This window comes from Nannospalax galili, unplaced genomic scaffold (genome assembly GCF_000622305.1).
Source record: "Nannospalax galili isolate Female #2095 unplaced genomic scaffold, S.galili_v1.0 scaffold441, whole genome shotgun sequence".
Lineage (NCBI taxonomy): Eukaryota > Metazoa > Chordata > Mammalia > Rodentia > Spalacidae > Nannospalax > Nannospalax galili.
In genome coordinates, this window is record NW_008348089.1 from 3,884,591 (window position 1) to 3,909,378 (window position 24,788).

The 24,788-nt window shown below is 38.1% G+C and overlaps 1 protein-coding gene across 2 annotated transcripts in view; it reads right to left on the reverse strand.

The window, feature by feature from the left end:
- Grid2 (glutamate ionotropic receptor delta type subunit 2) overlaps positions 1-24,788 on the reverse strand; it is a 1,595,433-nt gene that overhangs the window by 762,473 nt on the left and 808,172 nt on the right. For both annotated transcript variants that reach the window (XM_008844624.2, XM_008844623.2), the window contains exon 4: positions 18,454-18,659. In XM_008844624.2, the coding sequence (XP_008842846.1) occupies positions 18,454-18,659 (206 nt within the window). The remainder of the gene's footprint in view (positions 1-18,453; positions 18,660-24,788) is intronic.

The window sequence follows — 24,788 nt, forward strand, 5'->3', positions numbered from 1 at the left end:
GAACAATCATATAAACATCTGTGCACCTAAGATTTCCCTATATCATCAGAGGTATGTCTTACAATTCTTGACTGCTGAAGCACTCATGTGGTGGAGAATGCTATTAAAACATTAAATGAAAAAAAACTGCATAAAACAAACACAAAACCACCAGAATGGGGTCCTTTTCATCAGAAAATATGCAAACTGTAAACATGTGTCTTGTACATTTGCACTTACAGATACTAAACCTGTCTGTGTACTTTGTTCAGTGACAAACCCACATGTTATATTTACATTCCTTCTACCATCTGGGTTTATTTGCTGTGTTGGTTGTTCAAAGTGAATGTTCATCTATTTAATAAAATTATTTGTTTATTGTGGGGACCTAAAGGCCCCACCTTGCATAGGTACTAGAGGAAGTTACTGGGGGTGCGGCCTGACTTGCTTTGAAAGTCTGAAGAATACTTCCGCACTGCTGAGGAGTGCATGATCAGTGCCCGACCATCCTTAAGATACACCCTCAGGGAGGAGGGGGGATTTCCAGGTGCCTTTATAAGCTCTGTAACACCTGCAATAAATGAGTCCCTGCTTGACTAGGCTCCCAGTTGTGCCTGAGTGTTCCCAGTATTGGGGGTGGCATGGGCTGGCGAACGGCATGCTTACTCATCCCCAATCATCATTGCTCGGGGTTGCTGGTACGAACCCCCGGCAGTTTATCTTTATTTTATGTGTATAAGTGTTTGGCCTGCATGCATGTGTGTACCTGTACATGAAATACCTGTAGAGGTTAGAAAAGAGTGCCACATTCCCTGGACCTCAAGTTATGGACAGTTGTAATCTGCCGTGTGGGTTCTGGGAACAAAACCCAGTCCTCAGAAAGAGCAGCCAGTGTTCTTAATCAGTGAATCATCTCTCTGGCCCCTCCACCTACTTATATTTAACTCAATACCAGTGTTCTATAAAGGGTGTTAAGGTTATTATAGAACAAATCAGGAATTAGAGAAAAAATTTAAAATATTTTCTATACATTGATTTTTAAATAATTCATTAGCAAGCTTCCATGACATATTCTAAAGGTAAAATTTTAACCATGCAAGAAGACTAATAATCAGACTTGGGAATCAATCAAATATAGTGGAAACAAACAATTAAATGTCAACTAACTGATGATTAATTACACAAAGAAAAATATGAAAAAAATCCTAACTATAGTGAATATCATTTCATTAAGTATATAAGAATCTGCTGGGGTCAAAGTTGATAAACTTGTGCTTTCAAACTGTCTACATATTTGTGTAAAAATACATCTTGACCCCTATCCATCCTCCTGTACACTGTATCACATGACCATAGGTCCATTTATGTTTTTCATTTAAAGGAGAATCTGAGGTGCTTCACTCTAAAGACATGTTCTTCAAAAAATAGTTTTTTTTTTATTAAAAATGTGGTAATGTGGTAAGTTTTAACACAGTAAGCACTGGTGCTTTCAAGGTCCAGCAACAACTGATTGATCAAAAGTAAAGATGTAGGTAACTTGGCTAGATGCCTTAGAGAAAAGAAAAGCATATTAGTCTGCTTCATTCTTGTTTTGGGTGGTTTTTTGTTTTGTTTTGTTTTTTGAGACAGTGTTTTCCTGAAGCTCCTTCTGGCCTGGAAACACTATGTACACCAGGCTGGCATCCATTTCATAGAGATCTGCCTGCCTCTGCCTCCTGATTGCTAGGATTAAAAGAATTATAGTCTACAGTGCACAAAATCTGTCATTAGTCAGAATGCATTACTCTCTGGTTGACACAAGTTTTTTTTAATCTACCCTAACTCTTCTTTACCTTCATCAGCATGTCTGGCTTTCTGACTCTCACTCCCAGTGTGAGCACTTCATCAGTGACGACTCTGTTTCCCCAATTCTCTCCCTTCAGGCCAAGCTCTCTACTGAGCGGAGGCTTTCCTTTGGTTTCATACTGAACAATATGAATCCTGCAGTCAGCCTGTGTCATTCTTAAGCAACCTCAATTCCTAGGGCCCAGCACAGCGCTGTTCCAGAGTTTGCATGTTCCCTTTCCAGCAGATTTGGTTCTTGTGTATGCTGACTACTGCAGATCTACACATCTTGCTGTGGGTGAATTATTTCCTGCTTTGTCTTGGCTGTTCCTCAGCTTCACTTCTAACTAGTGTTCAAGAATTAAGCCTGTATTATGTCTATCTACATGGTGAAGAATTCTTTACCACTTGTGAAAGGATCAAATTATGTAAATTATCCAGGAGAATTTGTCCCTAATCTACTTCCCATAGAAAGTAGGTTTCCTGGTGGAAACTACTGGCCCCTACAGACAGTCCCCATGTGCAGCCTGATCCTCCTGGTAGCCCTCTTCCAAGCTGATTTTTTTCTTGACTTTCCTCTCTGCTTCTGTACGCAATCTCCTGCCAAGTTGCAAAAGCAATTATTTACAATCTATTAATTATATACGAAATGTATCCTTCACTAGTAAGATTGATCCTTGTTACCTCCAAAGTTCTATTCTGTTAATCCATCTTTGCCTCTTCCATCTCACAGGTTCCCCTGTGATCTATGTGTCAGACCGGAACTCCATTGTTTCTATTGTTACAGAGTTGTTCTTTTCCTGCAACTTGTGCCTTCAATTTCCCACTTTCTACCTCATGTACTTACTTAGACAACACCATTCCTTGCAATATAGTTCTTCCAGATACACTATTAGGTGGCCCTTTTAATGATTTATCCATCTGTATATTCCACAATAATAACAGATTTATGATAAAATTGACTCACATTTTTGTCTCAAACTTGTTTACCTGATAATGTTCCTGCTTTCAAAACAAGCCTTTCATGAAGCCTAGATTATAAAGCACAGGATCCACATCTTTGCCCATATCATAACTTTATGACACTCATATATGCTTTAACTACATTAACTCAGACATCTCTATTTTTCTTTTCTACCAATTTCAAGAGTCTTGTACATCTATAGCTTGGTAACTATTTACTAGGTGTAAACATTATCTGATATAGTCTCAAAAATATCTCTGATCCAGAAATTGCTCCATTTTGTAGATGAGACAAATGAAACCGATTGATTTTAAGATGAATCATGTAGCTCCTTAGGAAAGAATAGAAACTAGATCCTGTTTTCACTGCCATCAGCCTGCTAGTATGCATCCTTGTTTTTTTCTAAAAATTCAAGGATTTTTGTTGTTGTTGTTGTGTTGTTGTCTTTTTGAGACAGGGCTTCCCTATAGCCCTAGCTGGCTGGTACTCCCTGAGTAGACCAGGCTGGCCTCCATCTCACAAGATCTGCCTGCCTCTGCTTCTTGAGTGCTGGGATTAAAGGCATGGGCCACCACAACTGACAAAATTCAAGTTTTTCACCTAAATCTGTGATTATCTCCTTGCCCGACTTTGTATTTTAGACTTCCTCCAATAAGGCCTGTGCCCCATGTCCTGCTCTATTCCATGGGGGCCCTGCAGACTTCCAGTTCCATCTTTCTGTTCAACATCTCTTCTTTGAAGGATCTTTTCTGTTATATCACTTTAAACACAAAATCTAAATTTGAGTTTCAAGTGTAGACTTGTGAAAATAGAATAAAAATTCAATCCCTTGTGTCCACACTAACAGAAAACAGATAAAGCCAGAAGATTATTCAGGCAGGATTCTCACACAGGACTGCTAGATCACTGCTATGAGGAGCTGCAGCTTTGTATAGAAGCTGCTACATCCTTATACAAAACAATTCCTCTAAGGACAGCTGCCCAGCAAATGTCTTCAGTCCCACAGTGGCATCACCCTTGCCAAATCCCTGTGGCCAAAGGATATTGTTTCAAAATACTTCATAGAAACTTGATTTTTTAAAATTTGTTATGTGTATGAATGTTTTGCTTGCATATATGTAAGCACATGTGTGCAATGCCTCCGGGGGCCAGAAGAGGGCATCAGAGCCCCTGGACCTGGAGTTACAGATGGTTGTTAGCTGACATGTGGGTGCTGGGAACTGAACCTGAGTCCTCTGCAAGAGCAGACAAAGCCCTTAAGTGCTGAGCCATCTCTCCAGCATCAGACACTTCAGTTTTGTCTTTGAAAATTTTTCTTTTCCTCAACTCCTTTTATTATACTCAGATTACTATATACATATTTCCATTATTATGGTGTTCTGTTTCCAAGTAAATGTCTCTATGTTTTAGAGAATCCTTCTCTAAGGTTTTTATAAAGCTGACAACATAAATAGTGCCTTACCAAATAAAATGCGTAGTTAATATATATGATATATAGTATACATATATATCTTCTATGTATAACCCAGGTTTTTCTTGAACTCTTCATTATCCTGTCTTAGCCTTTCATGTGCAGGTGTCTCAGGTGTGAGCTACCATGGCTGATTAATGATTAGTATTTTAAATTGGTTCTACATGTTCATAATAGTTTAGTATTAGGTGAGTAGATATAAATTTAATTTTTATAACCCTCATGCTATAATGCTATTTGTTCTAATAAAAACAGGCCTTGCTAGAAAAAATAAAATTAATCTTATTAATTTTCTTTATCTAGATATTTGATTTCCCTCTTGTTTATCTAAATCATAGTGAGAGAAGATCTGATCAAACTGTATCCTCAAGGACTAGGTCACTCTTCAACAAAGCATCACAGGCTGCTAATTCCTTAAAATTTGTTTCTCTATACATCTAAAATATTGATTTTTGTCAATAAGCATTTAAGGAATTGATTATGTTCTAGAAGACGAAGTCACTCTAACCTAGGTTGGAAAATGCATTTGCAATCCAGGGCTAATTAACATCCACTGGCCAGTACTTCCCAGGAGAGCAGGGCTGAGTGAAGTAATCTACGATTTTGTCTGGAAATGAAAGTAATGACACATAGCATATGCTGTTAATTTATACACTAAGTAAAACTGACAGAAACCTAGCAACTAAAATAGAAATTAAATTGCTAATTCCCTTACAATGAAATATTTTTACAGCTCAAACATCTTTCTATTTAGTGCTGGAATTCATGCACTCACTGTTCTCCAGGCTTCAATTGGTGACACTGAGAGCAGAAAAAAACTCATGAGGCTGAAAATATTTTTGCTTTAACCACAGAAAGTTGTAAAGAATACAGCATGGTACATGGCTGTGAGTACCCTTACAGGGCAGTAGATTCCCACCTCGAAGGGCAGGTGTCTAAACATTAATGGACAAGAATGCCAAATTCTAACCTTCAAGTCAAGTCCATTCAAGCTGCTGCCTTTAAAGCATTCTTTTCTCTGTAATGTTATGGAAGGAAAACCCAAATGAAAATTTATCACTCTTGAATTATTTCACAGTTCTTGTCCTCCATAAGACTATAGCAATTTATGGTAAGAATTTTTCCCATTAACAAAGATTTATGTGTTAATCCTGTTACAGAAACCTTTTGCTATGAATGATCTACATACAAGCAACCCCGTGTGTTGTATTCAAACTTTATGTTCTATAAAGCATTTTTCTCAGTCCCCATTGGGAATGATTTAACTGTTTCCTTTCTCACTATTTTATTATTTTGCACACTTTATGTTTATTCTGTTTTCCTTATTATTCTGTTTAACTTGGGGTATAGAATCATGTATCATCCATTATTGTATTTCTACACTTTCCACACTGACGTTCACAAAAGTGCTTTAAATATAGTGCATGAAAGAATTAAAAAGGATACAATAGACACAAGAAAGATAGCAATTCCTGTCTTGAATGTTGACACAAAAGTGATTCTAGGGGCTGGAGGGATGGCTCAGTGGCTATGAGCACTGGCTGCTTTTGCAGAGGACCTGGGTTCGATTTCCAGCACCCACATAGAGGCTTCCATCCATAACTCCAGTTCCAAGGGCTCTGACACCCTTTCCTGGCCTTCGTGGGCATTTTATGTATGTGTTACACTTACATACATGCATGCAAAACACTCATGCACATTAAATATAAATAAACAATACAAAAATAAGGAACTAAAAAATTTAAAGTGATCTACATTTAAAACAAAACTAAAGAGCCAGGCATATTGGTGCAGCTTGCAAGTCTAGTATTTGAGAGGCAGAGACAGGTTTGCGGACAGCCTGAACTAATGAGGCCCTCAGTTGGAAAACCAAATTAAATGAAACACTAAGACCTTTATGCTGAAGAATTTCCTGTTAGTTTCAACACATAGAATAGAGTGGAAGAGTTGCACATATTTAAGAACCTTATTAAATATAGAGAAAAGTAACATAGTAGATGTTACAAATATAAACATTGTTAAGTCACCTAAACACTAGTATATAGATGGAATCCGTAGCAAATGACCAGCAATATTAGTGATCAGTGAAAGTGGAAAAGGCTGGGATAGAACTGTCTGTTTAGAACTTGGATCATCTCCTCTACTTTCTTCTGTGCACACCAACCTTCACTAGGTTCAATCAGTGTTGTTTCATGCTTCCTAAGAGTAAAAGGACATATATAATTTTAGAGAGAGCAAGAGCGAGAGTGAGAGTGAGAGCGAGAGTGAGAGAGCAAGAGCGAGAGAGCAAGAGCAAGTGAGCGGGGGGGTAGAGAGAGAGAGAGAGACAGAGAGACAGAGAGACAGAGAGACAGAGAGAGAGAGAGAATTTTCATTAAATAAGGAATCTCGAGGGCTGGGGAGATGGCTGAGATGGTCAAGTACCTACTGAACAAACAGGAGGCCCGAAGTTTGATCCCTAACAACCATGTCAGCAGACTCAGCACAGCTGGGAAGAAACAGAAGGATCCCGGCAGGTGAATAACTAGTCACTCTAGACAATCAGTAGGTTCAGGTCCAGTGAGAGACCCTGTCTCAAAAACTAAAGTAGTTGGCAAAAGAGAAAGATACCCTCTATTGACCACTGGCTTCCACATGCACATGCAGGCATACAAGTACCCAAAGGAACATATGTACACATCCACATGAACATACACATACAACACATACACACACACACACACACACACACACACACACCACACATACACCACACGCCCATCATACACATACACATTGAATCCAATAGCTGCAGAACTACATGTAAGAGAGCTGTCTTTCAAGTTCAGTACACGCTTTCTAAACTAAAACGAAAATGGAATTTTTGAGCGATTCAGTTATATTTTAAAATAATATCATAAGAAAATGTAAAGTGAGGATTGAATTAGTAGTGCTTGTTAAAGAACATGTTTCTTTATTAGAATGTCACATAGTTTTAAAAGCTATACATACGTTACACAGTTGATCTTTGGGCACCTGGCCACAGACCACTCTTGATGACCCATGGCAGCTCAGCTCAGTGCCATTACACTTACAGAAACCAGTGCTCATGTGTTCATGTGAAGGTTTTTGTTTCAGTGAGGTTATCCACATTGTCTTTCATTTTCTCCCTAGTCTTGACTTTGTAGTGTAGTAAAAAACACGTGACCTAGGCACAGGATGTGGGACAAGAATGGTAACCATACACTTTCAAATACACAAATTAGCTCTCATTTTATTTACCATCGGTAGAAATTCCTAACATTCTTTCTGTCGGGAAATACTGCTTCTGATTTGAAAAGGGAAGAGCTCCCATGGAAACAAAATGCATCTTTATGTCCTTTTCTCATCATGCAAGCAATCAATTTCAGATTGACTTCATTTTAAATGTAAAGCACATTTGCATTTAATATATTTCTATATAAAATGAAGCAAGTTTCTAGAAAAACTAGGAATTTGCCTTCATGATCTTGAAGTGGGAAATAAGTTTTCTCTGGAAAAATAATAAAATATTAACTGTAAAACAAAATGGATTAATAACATGGACTACACTGCAAATAAGAACTTTTGTTCATCAAACTCACCCTTACAGAATGAAAAACAAATAGGAGAAGATACTTGAAATATAATATCTTACAGTAAGTGTGCGATGATAGTGCAAGCCTCCAGTCCTAGCTAGCTGGTATTGAGGCTGAGTCAGGAGATCTTATGAGTGCTTACACTGTGGAGGAAATTACTGTTGGTGGGAGTGTGAGCTGGCGCATCTATGGAAATCATTGTGGAGGTTTCTCAAAAAGGTTAAAATAGATCTGCCATATTCAAATAACTGCGTATTCTACTACAGAGATACTTGTACATCCATGATCATTGCTGATCAATATCTAAGATATGGAAAGAGTCTAGATGTTCATCGACTGATGATTGGAATTGGAAATTATGGTACATATACACACAGTTTATTCAGTTTTAAAGAAAAATGAAATTTGTAGGAAAATGGATGAAACTGAAAATAATTACAGTGAGTAAGAAAACTTAGGTACAGATAGAAAATGGCAAGCGTTCTTTCTCATACGGGAATATTAGCTTTGTGTTGCTAGACTACTGTATTGAAGTACAGTGACTGTGGGAGCTGGGAAGCTAGAAAGGGGTTACTGTAGGGAGTTGGGTGTCCAAAGAGGCCTTGAGAGGAGATTGTAGAAAATAGAGGTGAGAAATACGAGAGGGTAGAAAGGTTTAAGTGGGAAGGGGGTGGGATGCAGGAGGCAAAGGAAGGTGTTGACTAAGACTAAGGACATGCAGACTTCTTGGGCTAGCAATTCCATTTTTAGTTACAAAAATGCATACAGAAACACAGTAATGTTTTCAAAGGCCCACTATTTATAATGGACAAATGGATAAAACCCTCAGCAGATGCTGCATAATGATGGCACATTCGCACAATGATACTCTGAATCAATCAAAATGAATACTATTTTCCTGCATGCTTCATCACGGATGAATTTTGCCCACACATGTTGCACAGAAGAAAGGAGACGAACAGTATATACTGCATACTGTTTTCTCACTCAGCTTGCAGCCAGTCCCAAGGAATGAGATCTAGAAGTCGGCATAGCTAGAGGGTCATTTGGGGGCCTGCAAGGGTAGCTGGGAGCACTAGGCTCCACTTCTGATCAGATGCTAGTCACATGGAAACCTATTCAGCTATAAAGTGACAATTTATGCTGTACTATGCATATATACCATTAGAAAATATATAACAGCCCTCTAGTAGCACAATATCTTAGACTTGCAGTAGATATCTTTTGATAAAAAATATTATCAAATGTTCTTTTTAAAATATATCATTACATGGGGAAGGAGAAATGGCTTAGCAACTAAGAGCACTGGCTGCTCTTGCAGAGGACCTAGGCTTGTTTCCCAGCACTCACATCATAGCTAACAGCCAACTGTAATTCCAGTTCTAGGAATGTGACAGCCTCCTCTGGCCTCCATGGACATTACACACAGGTACGCTTACATACATGCAGGCAAAACTCATACATATAAAATAAAATAAATAAACTAAATATGTCATTATAATAGCTCTGTCTTTAAAACTGTACTTTGCTTAATATCCCCCAAAGAATCCCTTCTTAGAAAAAAAGTTATTTAAATATCTTATATGACTGTTATGACAATTTGAGTACAGAGTCTTTTGGTGACTAGAAATCTTTCTACATCTGCTGAGATAGGTTATCTTTGCTTCTTTCTCAACCTTCCCAGAGGCTTATTTCTGGAAAGCAGCTTAGACATTTAAAAGAAGTAACTTTTCCTGTTTGTTATTTGACAAGATCAAAATTATTTCTTCCTGAACCTTGGATACAATACACTTGAAGACTATTTCCTAAAGTAGGTTTAAGGAGACGTGTCATCACTCACAAATAAGTTATAGAATAAAAAGACTTCATCTAACAATAGGGCTCATGTCTGAAACACTGAAGAAAAGAATTGCAAATTGGAAATGATATTCATTGTCACATATGAATAAACCTCCCTGTTTCCAAAGCATTGATTCTTTTAGAAAAGGTCTCACGAAGCTGCTCCAGGATGACTTCGAATTCCCTATGCAGGCTTGCCTTAAATTCATAGCTGTCCTCTTACCTCAGTCTCCTTAGTGAGTACTGGGATTAAAGGTGTGGACTATCACATTGGATTTTGATGTTTCTCATGAAATCTGGAACTAAAGATGCTTGGTCAAAAAAATATTTATATAGACAATGCTTTTCTTTCTACAGAGAATATAACTTACAAAATAACTGATGCAACACTATTCCTATATAAAGAATTGATTTTGAAAGCATCATCCCAACCTATGCTTCAGTGAAGCTGGGAGAGTGCTCTTATCTCTCCACAGTCATTTCAAGGACATTTACAGGTACATTGTGACAACAGCTTTGCTCAGAAGCCAGGGTAGGTGGATTACTCAGCTGCATATAACTGCATTCTCTCTTTAAACTTTGAAGCTGGTGAATGGAAGGTGGAACACTAGTGGCAGACATTTAATGTATTAAACGTCTAAGATTTCAAAGAAAGCATGATTAACTCAATGCCACACGGTTGCTCCAGGGACAGAAAAAGAGGCACCAAGAACAACTGGCCTGCCTATTTTTTTTTCCTTAGCAATTAAATGACAATGATAAATGAGTCATTTCTTTTTTAAAGCTCATTCTTTTGACTTTTCATATTTCCCTTGACCCTTTCAATAACTTTCCATGCCAACTTATACCATATAGACAGTGGTCAGGCTGTAACTCTGCTCATCATCTGCCTTGCCCTGTCGTAGGTGTTTGACGAAACTTGGCTGTTTCTCTGCCCTCTTCCCAACCTTTTGTTCTTATGATCCCAATTCATCCATGTCTTTCTAGCTGCATTTGCCTTTCTGTCCATCATATAATCTATGGTAAATCATCTTGACAAATCTTTCTCTCAGCACCTGACAGTCTAGTGACCCCCTGAAACCCAAGTTTCAGCCTCTGTGTTCCCACATGATTAATTACACTGCCAGGCAGCCTAGGTGCTGGACATGCAGTTCAGTCACACAGGAGAATGCACTTACATCCCAGCAGACTTTAATTTTCCAGCTAAAATTTAGAATTTTTCAAACATTACATTTTACTTTGCTAATCCAAGCTGTCATGAGTTATTATTTCTTAAAACGTTTTTAAATTTATTTTTATCACTTGACACAGGATCCCACTATGTAGGCACCAAACTTGGCAAAATGGTTTTTAAAAGTTGTTTATATTTATGTAGGTTCCATCTCTAAGAATCTGAAAAAAATGTCAGTTTTGAATGTCCAACTCAAGAAAGTTAAAAGGTATCACCTCCCCACCAATTCTATTTTCTTTACTGAGCAGGAAAGAAGCAATCAGATAAACGTTTTAAATAAAGTACTAAAACGTGAAAAGCAGAGAAAGTGGAGACACCAGTGAAGCTGGAGCCCGAAGCTAGAGAATGGACACCAGCTTAAGGATCAGTGGCTGCGCACAGAGACCGCCATCCTACGAACTAGATAGACATTCTCACAGAACACGCTGAACCAAGCAGCGGGTAGGAAGGGGCTGCAGAGCCGAAAGTAGCCAAGAGTGTAGAAGGTTCCTGTCACTCCTGGTCATGTGTCCTACACAAGCCTCAGGACACTGAGTTAATGACTCCTGTATTATTGCCTGTAATGGCAACACATGACCGCATTCCTACAAACCTCTGACTCTGCATGCCCATTTAAAGCCACACTATCTATTATATATCGTTGGTTCTTGGAAACTGAACTCAACAGTATCTTACCTCAAGCCTGAGCCCAGCTCATCTAACGAAGCTGTTGTCGTCATGAGGCACAGCAATGCTTTTCTGTGTTTAGAGACATTAGCCAGCACTTCATACCATGGAGAAAACAACAATTACAACAGTAAAAAACACAAGAAGCACTTGACTGTTGATGGGGTGAACTGTGTGTAAACAAGGAGAGTGGCCTTGTTTGACCCTTGTTGGGACCATGGGCTGTTAAACAAGGCAAGTTTTTGCAGCTCAAGTATTGATTTTGGGTTTGCAAATAAGTTCTAGCTAGTAGGCAAATTTGTAAATATAATCATTGAATATGAGGAATACATGAAATTAAATGTACATATTGTCATGTGTAGAGGTTCCTAAAAGTGATATTTGTCCTTTATAAAAAACAAACTCTAGGCTTCTCTTTGAAAACACTGGTGTAGGGGGCTTTCTGGGAGTGACTTAGAACAACTAACACGGGCATTGTTGTTCTAAAGTGAAGACAACATATATTACACAGGTAAACCTAGCATGACCTACAGGAAAACACAACTATCTCTGCTACTCAGTCTGAGTGATGAACAGCAGAGTTGGGAGCCAGCAATGCCAGAGTTTTGAGGCACGAGCTGTTGCATCCAACCACTTACAGCTGCCTAGATCATTTACTTTGAATTTAGAACAAACATATTTTTATAAATTAAAAAAAAAAATAAATAATACCTAACACACCCTCATCTTTAAGAAGATACCTGAAGATATTCTCCAATTGGTCAGGGGTAGAGTGGGGAACCAGGAAACTATAATACATAGGATCTAAAAACTATACCAGATTTGAAGGAAATAGATGGGGATAGATCAAGAAAGAAAGAACTTTAGGAAGGAAGGCTCCAGTTGGGAAAGAAGGAAGTCAGAGAGGTTGTAATAAGGACAAGAATTCAGAATGTAAACAGCCAAAACAGATAAAATGAGGAATAGATAAGAAAAGTAATAATGTGAATGGAGACCAGCAGCCAAGTGAGGAAGTCTGACAGATTGTAGCTTGGTCCTTCTATGTGACATAGAAAATATTTATAGTGATAAAAGCTTATTAATAAATTTTTGTCTTGTAGCATCATCGTTAGCCAAGTCATGAAACATTCATTTACATTTTCAAAGTAGGAGATATCTGCTTCTAACACTCTGTACGAAAGTAAAGCCCTGGATCCTGTATGCTTGAGAAGAAAGGTGTGGGATGGCAGAAGGCTCTTTACAGATTCTACACTGGCTGTATAGCAGACAAGCCTAGAAATAAAGATGTAGTGGGTTATTTAATAGCACTTAGAATTGTGTTAACTTTATTGAGAGCTAGTGTGGATGTGGATGAAGGAAACAAACTACTTTTGCATTTATCATATCAGAAATAAAATAAGAATGAAACAAAATAATAAAGAGGAAATAAAGCTATATATTAATCTATCTTTGGAGTATTACATAACCACTAATATTATGAAAGAGATTTCACATATATCAATGGAATAATATTCTAAATGTTATTAAGGAAAAAGGGTACAGAAAACATGTGTATTATACAAGAATTTCTATAAGAACGACTAAAAACTCTGCATATATGTATTTGTGTTTATTCACCCGAAGTGCCATAGAACACATATTACTTGTCTCTTGTGAAGGAAATCAAGTGTCTAAGTATCAGTAGCAGGAGGCTTTCCTTTTAAATATTTAAAATTTTGATACTTGAAGTCATAGAATATGCTGGAAGTAAATAAAATTTAAAAACTGCAAATATGGCCAGGCATGGTAGCATAGGTCTTTACTCCTAGCACTAGGGAGACAGAAAAGTAGTTGGATCTCTATGAGTTCAGGGCTAGCCTGATATACATAGTGACTTCCAGGCCAGCTGGAGCTATAGGGAGACCCTGTCTCAAAAAGACAAAAAGGAAAAAAAAAACCTGGAAATACCTTGTTATTCTCTCTGACAGAGATGCTAGAAAGTCAGGGAGGTAGAAAGTCAGGGACTCTTGCTTTTAGTTATAAAGGCCTCAGAAGAGTTTTAGTGCCTCCAGCATACACACATAGACTGAATTGTGATTTGCTTTCTATTGCCTGAATGACGGTGATGAATTGTTACTCATTTATCAAGACTGTCATGGAAAAATTTCTCTGTGAAGTCTGTGTCTAGCCAAGCTCTTTGCAGAAGCTCATTCTACATATCACTGTAACATTTCTTTTTTCTTTCTTTCTTTCTTTCTTTCTTTCTTTCTTTCTTTCTTTCTTTCTTTCTTTCTTTCTTTCTTTTTACATTTTATTACTTAGTCCTATGGAAGCCTCCTCCACTACATAGTCCATTTCGAATGTACAGAATTTCAGTGCATTCTTCTGACTTCAAAGCTTCCTGGAGTTGGAATTAATTGCCTTTTTCACTGACATTGTCAGGTCAGTCTGCTCCCAAAGGAGGAAAACACTCCTAGAATCCATGAAAGCAACCCAGGCAGGGTGGCCTTTGAGAATGGCTGACTGGGAAACAGGCAGTGCCAGGCAGGTCAGGGAACAGTGTAGTGAGCTTAGGATGGAGCAGGCCGACCTGAATTCTTTCTGTCTTTCCTGAACTTCCATTCAGAATAACAGTAGAAGAAAACATCTACATAAAGTAGGTGTTGCTATGGAAAATAAATGTATCTGAGTGGGATAAAGTAGAGAATTTTCAAAGGAAAATTATAATAGGTGTTATGTGTTTAAAAACAAAGAAGAAAGCAATAGATTACTAGAGGTACTTTAGTTCGCAGTCATAGATAGGGACCATTATAAAATACAAATTAAATTATAGGGGTTAATAAAAAGAAAAGAAAAGATTTTTAAAAAAAAGCTATGTGAGTTGAAATTAATTCTGATCAGTGGAGCAGGTTCAAAAGAGTCTTTTAAGGCTGAACTAACTGCATCGGCTTTTGCAGCTGTGGTTTTAGGTCACTGGTCCTGGATTGCCTTCTCCAGTAAAGCTGAGAAGACTGTGTCTTACCACGTCAACTTCTGTATTCATTGCTGGCTGCTACCCTAAGACCTGTGTAAAATGTTCAGCTTGATCTTTCCTTAAAAAAAACAAAAGACAATTTCTGATTCTGCTATTCATGTCATGGTTCTTAAGAAATATTTGTAACCACATTTACTAAACTTCAACAGAACACCCAACATGTACATTCTCTTCTTGATTCCTTTCCACTGGTCTCCATCCCCTGCCTTTCTGCTTTCATCACTGGTATTCCTGTGGCTTAGAACATCCTTCGGTCCCATCTCTACTGGATCCCATGTCCTTTGATCCTGGATTCAAGGAGCATCTCCCATAAGAGCCCATCCATGAGAAGCTCCTTCATCACTCCTACAGCGATGCACTGCAGCCACACAAGTGGTCCTCACTTCTAAAGATGGCTCTGAGAGTAGATGTGTGTGCTCTGCCATACTGTGTCTTGTGTAATTCTGCTACTCTCTCTTAGCTTCCCTTGTGCCATACTAAAAGCTTGAAGAGAGGTCCCAGATCTTCAGCAGCATATCTCACTGGCAGGGTATCCAGGATAATCTGGACGATAAACTTATGTTTATTGAAAAACAAAAGCAAAAGAGAAAATAATACCAACAACAGCCTTACTTTTAACCTTTCTCCCGGACTTTAGTGATATCCTTACATTCACCTTTCCTAGAAATTGCAGTTAAGTCCACAGACTTAGAAGGGCATTTGGATTCTGTCCTAAACTCACTCTTTCTTGTTAGTTATGTCATATTGACAAAAGCCTGTTCTGTCTGTTATATTTGGTGATTTACAAGCCCTAATGGAGTCTGTTACGGAGGAAATTGTTTCATCATCCCTTCTATCACACAAAGTCCCAATGCTGAAATCATAGCATCCAGTACTGTAGAACACAACAGTATTTGGAGATAGTCTACAAATATAATAAAATTGGGGTTGGAGAGGTGGCTCAGTGGTTAAGAGCATTGGCTGTTCTTTCAGAGGACCTGAGTTCAAATCCCAGCACCCACATGGTGGCTAACCACAGTCCTTAACTCCAGTTCCAAGGAATATGACACCTTCTTTTGCCCTCCTCGGGCACTGCAAAACATGGGTGCACTTACACACATGCAGGCAATACACTCATACACATAAAATAAAAATTAAAAAAGAAATGTAATAAAATGAGATCCTTCAGGTGAACCTTAATCCAAAATGGTGTCCTTCACAAAAGGAAGTCTGAACATACAGATATGCAGAGGTGTAATGTGAAGAAACATGAGGAAAATAGAGACATCCCCACCACTCCAAACAGAGGGCTGGGGCAGCCCTTTGAATAGCATTCAGAATGAACTCAATCTGTAGTATCTTCATTTGGGACGTGTAGACCTCAGACTGTGAGACAGAACATTCCTGCGTTGAAGGAAGTCATGTTTGGTTACAGAAGCTCTAGCTTTCACAATCTTCTGGGACGCCACGATTCTCTGATTCTCTAATTCCTAACTATGTGAACTTTGACAATCTGCCACTGAGTGGCTCTACCTTATTTGGCCGTGTGTTGTACAACCACCAGGCCTTTAGAGAGCTTCATCTTCCTTCTCAGAAGGAGAGCCACAGGACTCTCACTTCTCTCTACCCACAGGCTTTCCACAGCAACTACCCTGAGCATGCCGTTCCCCTTCCAGTGCATTAATAGCCATGGTTTTCTGAAGAGCTGTGAATTCTCGCCCTGTTGTAAATCAACGCTTCACATAGCGTCTGGAACTGCTGTTCTTTACAGACCTACTTTTAATATATTCCAAACTGCTTTCTTTAGGCAAAATATGCAATCAAGGTATCTATCTTCATATATCCTTGTTGGTTTTAGGTCTCCCCACCACCGCCTTTTGGAAGCATACTGCAGGATATCTCATTAACTTGTATTATACTCTAAGATAGTTAATTTAATATGTTGTTATTCCTATCCATGCAACCCAACCAAACTCAAAAGCACCTTCTCAGTAAAATCTTACCTGATCATCCAAGACAGAAGTGACCACAGAAATTTCAACTTCCTTTATTGCAATTATAATATTCCAATTTATATCTTTATGTACTTATTTGTGACTTTATAGAGGATTTTGTGACTTTTTAAAATATTTATTATTTTTATTTTATGTGTATGAGTGTATTGCCTGCATGTATGTGAGTGCACCTGTGTCATGCAATGTGGCGGAGGTCAGAAGAGGGCTTTGGATTCCCCTGGAACTGGAGTTATGGGCAGTTGTAGCCACCATGTGGGTGCTGGGAATCAAACCCAGGTCCTCTGCAAGAGCAGTCAGTGTCCTTAACTAGTGAGTGATATCTCCAGCCCCAGGATTTTGTGACTTTTAAGTGTTGTAGTTTGTGTAAATTGTGTTCTGAGATGGTTCATGCGCTGAGGACTTGGTCCCAAGCACAGTCAGTGTTCAGGGTGGAGCTTGTGGGAAATGATCAGGCCATGTGGGCTTTGCCTTCATTAGTGGCGGATCATACTTTGATGGCATTATTTGGAGACGGAAGAGACTTTTGGAACTGGATCCTAATTGGAGGAAGTAGGTCATGGGGGGGAGGGGCTTGCTGTCTCAGGGCCTTCCTCACTCTTCCTGCTTCCTGACCCTCATGAGATGAGCAGATTTGCTTAGCCACCTGCTCCCAAACATCATGCTGCAGTTTCCCTCAGGCCTAGAGACCTTGGAATGAAACCTCTGAATCCATGAGTGGAAACAAATCTCTGCTTTAAGCTATTTTTTTTTCCAGGTATTCTGTGAGAGAGAGAAAAGTGACTAACAGAAAGGAAAGGGTGAATTCAATAACTGGAAATGTTTTTCTGTTACAGAAAAATCTCATCATTCAGTGATATTTTGTCACTGGCTAACCTTAGAAGGTCAAATTATCTATTTGTCCTTAAAGTTGCATAATAAAATTAATATTAAAATTTAACAAGTGATAATTTTCCATGTTTTACTTTCTTTAAAGATTTATATTCTGTTTCAAGATCCTTACTAACCATCATGCTACGCAGTATCAAAGGACACATTCTAATTTGAAATCTTATACAGTATTTAAAGAGTAAAGGAAGCACCTTGGGAAATGAGGAGAAACATTCACCAAATAAAGTCAACAGCTCTAAAAGCATGTGTGGGAGTGTGTAATAAAATGAACAAACACTACCATTATGTGAGATTAAACACTTGCAATGAGGAAAGAAGGGTCTTTTGCAAAGCAATCACAAACATTTTAGGGTACATAGATACCCTCTCAATCAGTACAGTATAGGTAGTACTTTTACGAACTTTCAGGGCTTCTAACCAAATCAACAGTTATGACTAACATTTTGAGGATGTGAGCTCACAACATGTACAGTGGCCATTACTTTGTGAAGCCACAGATAGTTTTAATTGCTTGTCTTGGTACAGGTTTCCCAGAGCAGAAGGGAAGCTGTGATATGTTCAATAGAATCATCTTTTTAGGCAACTAGAGGCTGATTCTAGTAAATCTTTTCTCAGAAGTAAAATTTTAACTTGGAAAAACAGCAACAACAAATGGGTTAGTTTGCTGCGAACTTGTGAATTCATTCTTGAAAGTTGTTAGATTCATTCAGGTCAACAGTGCTTTGAAATCCCCATGAGACTTCTAAAAAGTGTCCTATTTAGACTATGGGCCTAAATACATAAATACACATATTCCTAGTAATTAACTGGGTGGTATGGAGCAAAAGAAATAAGCGAGCAGTTCACTGCACTTCCTTCATTAGTGCTAATGAGAATCCTGCAGTTAATTCCCTCTCTCTGCTTTTTGCTTTCATCTCTGGGGGGCCCATTTCAAAGGATGCCTCTGCATGCTGTAATCCCTTGCTACACCCGGAACACATCTACTTACCTCACTTATGAAGGATTTGGCTGTGGCAGGATTCATAACAAGAATGGCTCTCCTAAGAGTGTCTCGATAGCGATTCAGTTCCTCAATCCTCATGGTATCGAAGAGGGTAGTGATCATTTTATTGATGTTGTTTTCCACTTTTTGAAGAGCCACGTCCATTCCCTGCTGAGATACTCTGTCCAGAAACTCCTGTATTCCACGGATATCTAGGAACATTACAGCACAGGAGATCAAAAGTCATTTCACTTCAGAATAGTTTATTGTTCACCAACGTCATGAATTCTCAGGTATGCTTATGGTTTGGCTTGAAGTAATATCTTTACCTGAAGAGCATAGGCATTGTTTCAAAAGGATTTATTTCTATCCACTTAGTACTCTAAGTTAAATAAATACTGGAAAATGTTGGAACAAGGTAGAGGGATGGGGAAAGGTGGCTCATTCCACAAAGCAGAGATATTCTCTCAGCATTCAAAAGTGAGAGCCTGAAACTGCAGTCTAGACACTGATCCCCCCTGGTGGACTAATAATTCTCTTACAAAATGATGCAGCTTTCCTTCTCAGAATCCCTATGTTGGGTGCTGCTGCACTGATGCCTTGAGGCTTTGGTAGATTTGCCCACCAAAGGTATACTTCTCGTTTTTCTCCTTTCTGTCTCTTTTGGATGCTAACCAGGACCTAGGTGTGCTTTCTCTGGTGCTCTGGGTTTTTCACACCTTCTCTGGAGCTGCCCCCACTTGTCATGTGGCTGCTTGCTGAACCTTCATGCCTAACTTTCTCTTCAGGCCGGGCTTTCTCTCTTCCTCTCTTCTCCACTTTTCTCTTCCAGGCAGTTGCTGAGATTTACAGCTTGCCTGATCTGAGGTTTTTCCTTTAGCCTCTAATAAAATTGTTTCTGTTAAAGAAAATAAAACAAGTTTTCCTCCAATTTCTTACATTATTGTAGTCCTTTATTTCATTTATCACAAGCTATAATCACAAAACATATTATTGCTATTATTGTGAAAAAATTATGTTATATCAATCAAAATTAAGTAAAAGTGATAGTAATATTCATAGAGTAGGGTGAATATCACCTAGATGGATTTGTAAGAAGATTAAAAAGATTTCTTAAAATATTCAGGACTGTCACTACATTGACATTCATAGTATAAATAGAATATTTTGAAAAGTTTCTATTAAAGGATCTTATGTCACCACTCACATAAAATGAGGTACATTAATCAGATGTTTAAATCTGAGAACACAGTATAAGATAGTTTTCTTTTTATCAGTATGGAGGATATATCATGTATTTCAGTATTTTGGAGAATATTATGCAAAGTTTTTTTAGTATAAGATGATCTTCAGAATATTCACACATCAAATCCAAAACAAGCAATATTCTGAAAATTTGTCAAATAAAAAATTCTGAGGTCATTCCATGTTTAAATAAGGAAAGTAAAATCCAATGTAAAAATAAATTAACAACACGCACTTGCACTGTAGAATGAACAAATGCCTGAAGTGTTAGTATCTTTCCAGAACTACTCTGGATGCTTATAAAGGGGTCTGAACTGATAGCTATGACTGGAAAGAACACCTGGCCAATGTAACCTCAATGCAGATGGCTTATCTTTACTATTTAATAAACTATATTTTTCATTATGTGTTCATGCCGTAATCTGTTTAAGCAAAAACTGATTGGTGAAGGATCAGAAGCAAATGACTTAATACCATTGGACTTAATTTCAAAATTCCTATTGTGCATGACTACATGCATGTACATTTTTTTTCTCAGGTGGAATAATTAATTTGAAAGCCACAAATACGCCCATAGGACAAGAAATTAATAGCTCTAAACATAGAAACTAGTATTTATTCATAATACAAATTAATGTTTACAAAGTTACAAATTAATATTTTAAAAACATATTTTTTGTTGAATTTCTTTTAAAACTGTATGTAGAAATATGTTCAGTCATTTGAGAGCTGTATCTGCATAAAGTTTATGTCCAAGATTCATTCCTAATTATATTATAAAATCAGTATGTCAGCATTGAAACAGGTTTGAAGGACAAAAGGCTGAAAGACAGCAAGGGGCACAAATGACGAGGCATCGTAAACTCACTAATCAGCCATGTCAGAAAGGCCCTGAGACGATACCACTGACTAGCAGATTAAACAGGGTTAAATCTCACAGACCACAGCATATACAAGTGCAAAAATAGATCAGGATTGTGAAGCAGGGGTACTCAAACTTTGGTATCAATCACAGTCACTCGGAAGACTTAAAAAACAAAAGCCTGGGCCTGTCTCAGAACCTAGAATAGAATTTTTATTTTGAATTGCAAGTTTTTAATTTTAATTTTATTTTTTAGTAGGTGTGGTTTTGTTGTTTTTAACTTACTTTAATGTGCACATAACTAAAAGACAAAAAAGAAAATACATCGAAACAGATCCAAGATCCTCAGAAAACAAATCGTAACAGAATGTAAGACTCCAGATCACTTACATTCTGAAATCTGATTCAAAAATAAAATACAGGTGAAATTTCACTCTTTAGCTTTAGGAAAAATATTTGTTTTAAAAAGCACTCATTGAATTCTGGACCCAGTGTTGTACGGTAGGAATATAACAGTAAATGCACGGCTCCACAAGGGACAAGTAACACACAGGCAAAAAATTCATAAATACACATCACAGAACATGGAGGGACAGAGTCAGCACAGGTGGTCTGGTAGGTAACCACAGGGGAAGGAGGAGGACGATGTTAGCGAAAACAATCAGGAGAGTTCTCTGCAAAACTGGAGTTTACACAGTCATCCAAAGGATGAGAAGACAGTACCCACGCAAAGAGACAGGGAGAGAAAAGGAAGCTTGGTTGGCGAGGAAATAGACAGCCTGAGAGGGAGGAGATAGTGTTTGACAAATCTGTATGATTTCAAGGTAGCTGCTGCCTGAGGCTGACTGGCCAGGTAAATCTCCCTGGTGGCAAGGACTGATCTGATCTGGTGATACAGATCAGTGTGAAACAAAGAGCTCCTGATTTTGCACAGAGTTCCTGATTTTGTTTTAAAGCTAAATTTAATATACTGGAAGTTTTGGGTAGAATACCTAGCTTAAGTAGATGAAGAAGGAAATGTACTTTAAATGTACACTTGGCATTTTAGATGATGTAATGGAAATTGAGCTTTATGACATCGATCACTGATTGAAATCAATATGACTCTCTTCGGCTTACTTTTGATCAGAAGGTAACATCCACATTGTTATTTGGTCAGAACAGGAACATGATAAAGGACCATTTGCTATCCCTCTGCTTCTTAGCTCCTGTATTAAGTTGTCACTCCCTAGATACAGACTTATATAAATTTGCTTGAAATTATTTCCTGATCTGTGAATGAAGAAATACGAAGAAATATTTATTTTAGAGAAATCATCCAATGTCCAATTAACAACTCTGTGTGTGTGTGCGCGCGCACAGTGTAGGGTATATCACATGATAACTACTATTACTGATACTAATATATGACTGTCATGACACTACTGTTTTTCTCACCAGGCCACATTGCCTCAAATCTGCCGATGACTACCCAAACAGCAAGCATTCAGTCCAAGGTAGACTACTGTGTCGCAGGAATCAAACAGTAAGAGTTCTGTGTATGTATTTGAGGCGGATACACCACGAGCAGCACCTGGCAGTAGGAGAGGAGACTGATCCGAATCATGCTATTAGTGTCTCTGTGTAAAAGACTCATTAAAAGAGAGTAGGCCTTTGGGTTTGTTAATTACACATAAGCATAATCAACCATCCCAATTATTCAGCTACATTATCTGTATGCTGATTAGCTGTTATTGAATGAGCTAAGTTCCAAAAGTTACAGAAACAAAAGCAACATGGTTCTACACCTCAATGAGCTACTGAATTGATGGCACCTGTCAGGAGGGGCTGTTTATTGATAACAGGTTTCCAGTTGTTACTAGTCCTACTGATCAGATAATTACATAACAGCAAGTGGTAGAAGACTCATTAACTGAGTTATTAAACATAAGATTATAGGGGAAAGGTTATTTTTCCCCTGGGTACCGCACATAAACTTGTGGTCCAAAGAACAGTGATCTCTTCTTTCAAGTGCCCACATCCTAAACTTGTAATCTGTGAGTTTGCCAAATCACATTCCAAAGAGGACTTAAGACTGAAGGTGGACGGAAGTAAGGTTGTTATTAAGGTGAAGTCAAATCTAAAGATTAACTGTACTATTTGGGTGTGTCTGGTATAATCACAAGGTCCTTAAAATTGGAAGCAAAGGAAAAGAGACAAGGGGAGAGGAATTTTCAGAGAGGAGTAATGTGAATGGCTTTTAGGAAGGAGTGAAGAAAGACATTTGGTCTCTAGAAACTGGAAAAGGAGAGGGAAGGAGTAGATTCTTCCCTAGAACTACCATAAAAGAACACAGCTTTGCATACACGTTGACTTTGTCCCACTAAGCTCTTATGCCAGACTTCTGACCTACAGAACTGTACGTAACTTGTGTGTACCCTCAAAATTTGTGGTAACCTGTTGTATCAGCAATAGAAATCAATAGAGAATTATGCTTAAGTCTTTAAGTCAGCATTTTGCAAATTTTGGCCCACTGAATTTTATTTTGGAATCACCTGGAAAACTCTTTAAAACTTTACAGAGCAGCCCCATTTCTATGGACCCCCGAAACGCTCCCAATGGAGCCCAGAGCTGTTTCTCCTTCATGGTCCTCGAGAGAACAGTTTGGACCAGTGCTTCAGTTGTCTGTGTTACAGACTTGAGACTATCATGAAGATTATGGATCCCTTCATTTCCTGCAGTACCCAGAGGAGTATTACTGCCCTTCAGGAGTTCAGTGTCCATCCTACAGTTTCCTCTATATTTATGGAGTTTGAAATTACAGTTTTAATTTTCAGAGAAATTTGATGCAAAATGGTCTTGTGAGTCATTTCTATTTTTTTAATGAAACTTTTTTTTTTAATCTAGGGGCAATACATTGCATTTGATGTCAGAAATTCAGGCTTGAGCCAGCCACATCAACTATACAACTCTGTTTACTTGGAATCATGTACACAGTTGATGTTTTCTGCTTTCATTTTCCTGGTGTTCTTCTTGTATTCACACAGTGAGATGCTATTTTTTATTTATGAATTGATCTGGCCTCATCCCTTGGTTCCACACGTGCCCAGCCCTCTATATTCTACTACTGCATGGCCCTGTGCTTCCCAAGCTGGTCATCTTGAGTTCTCCATGTCCTTCATAGTAATTGTCACAGCACTCTGAAATTGAGTACAGCCTTAATGTAAATGAAATGACTGTTCTTGTATACCAAATTGTAAAGATGTCATTTACAATGGAGGCAAGGATCTGATTAGACAAAGAAGCTAAAGTGTAATAGGCAAGCCACCTCAGACAAGCCATCTCCTTATCTAGACTTTCCAACTCCACTGACCAATTACAAACCAAAGAGAGAAGTGTATAAGAAACCAGAAGAGGAACAAAAGAGAAGGAGCAGGCGCAGCAGCAGCAGCAGCAGGTTTAAATGAACTGTACTATGACAACAGGTTTGGCACCTTACATCTGTTTAGGCTGTTTCTTAGCAACCATGGAGTAACTTGGTGGAGAAGGTGAAGGCACAGCTCCTGTCTTTGAAGTGCTTCCAGTTTAGAGGCAAGAATAAACAAGAAATTCCATTTCGGTTCGACAGTGCCTGTTGAAGGCACTGTGACAGGACAGCAGAAGAGTGAGAGCTCCGGGGAAGTGCAAGGCTACAAATGCAACAATGTATACTCAAATACTGTTATTTCACTTAAGCACTGTGTTTTCAGATTAAAACGTTAGTGGGTAAAATATTAAGGAAATATTTAAAGCTTTAGATTTTTAATTAATATGTAATTTTATTATGAAAAATTCAATAACTATAGTCCAAACTTCTGTGTTTCTTCTATATACTTTGTAGACATTTGAAAAATGGAAGACTATTGATAAGGAACACAGGGATCATATATATATATATATATATATTTATATATATATGGGTATGTGTGTGTATGACATTTTATATATGACACATCCCTGTGATACCAGCATTTGGAAGGCTGAGCAAAGGCTCTCAAATTCAGTGTCAGCCTCAGTAATAAAGTGATTCATAGACCAGGTACTATGAACTATTTAGAGAGAATCTGTCATCAAAATAAGTAAATAAACGAGTAAGCAAAATCATCTTTAGAACTTAATATTTTATCAATCACCAGTTTCTCTGACATCTGAATTATGTTACCTACTTAGGTCATCTTCTCCCTATAATCCATAATGATGAAATGGCTTATTGGAG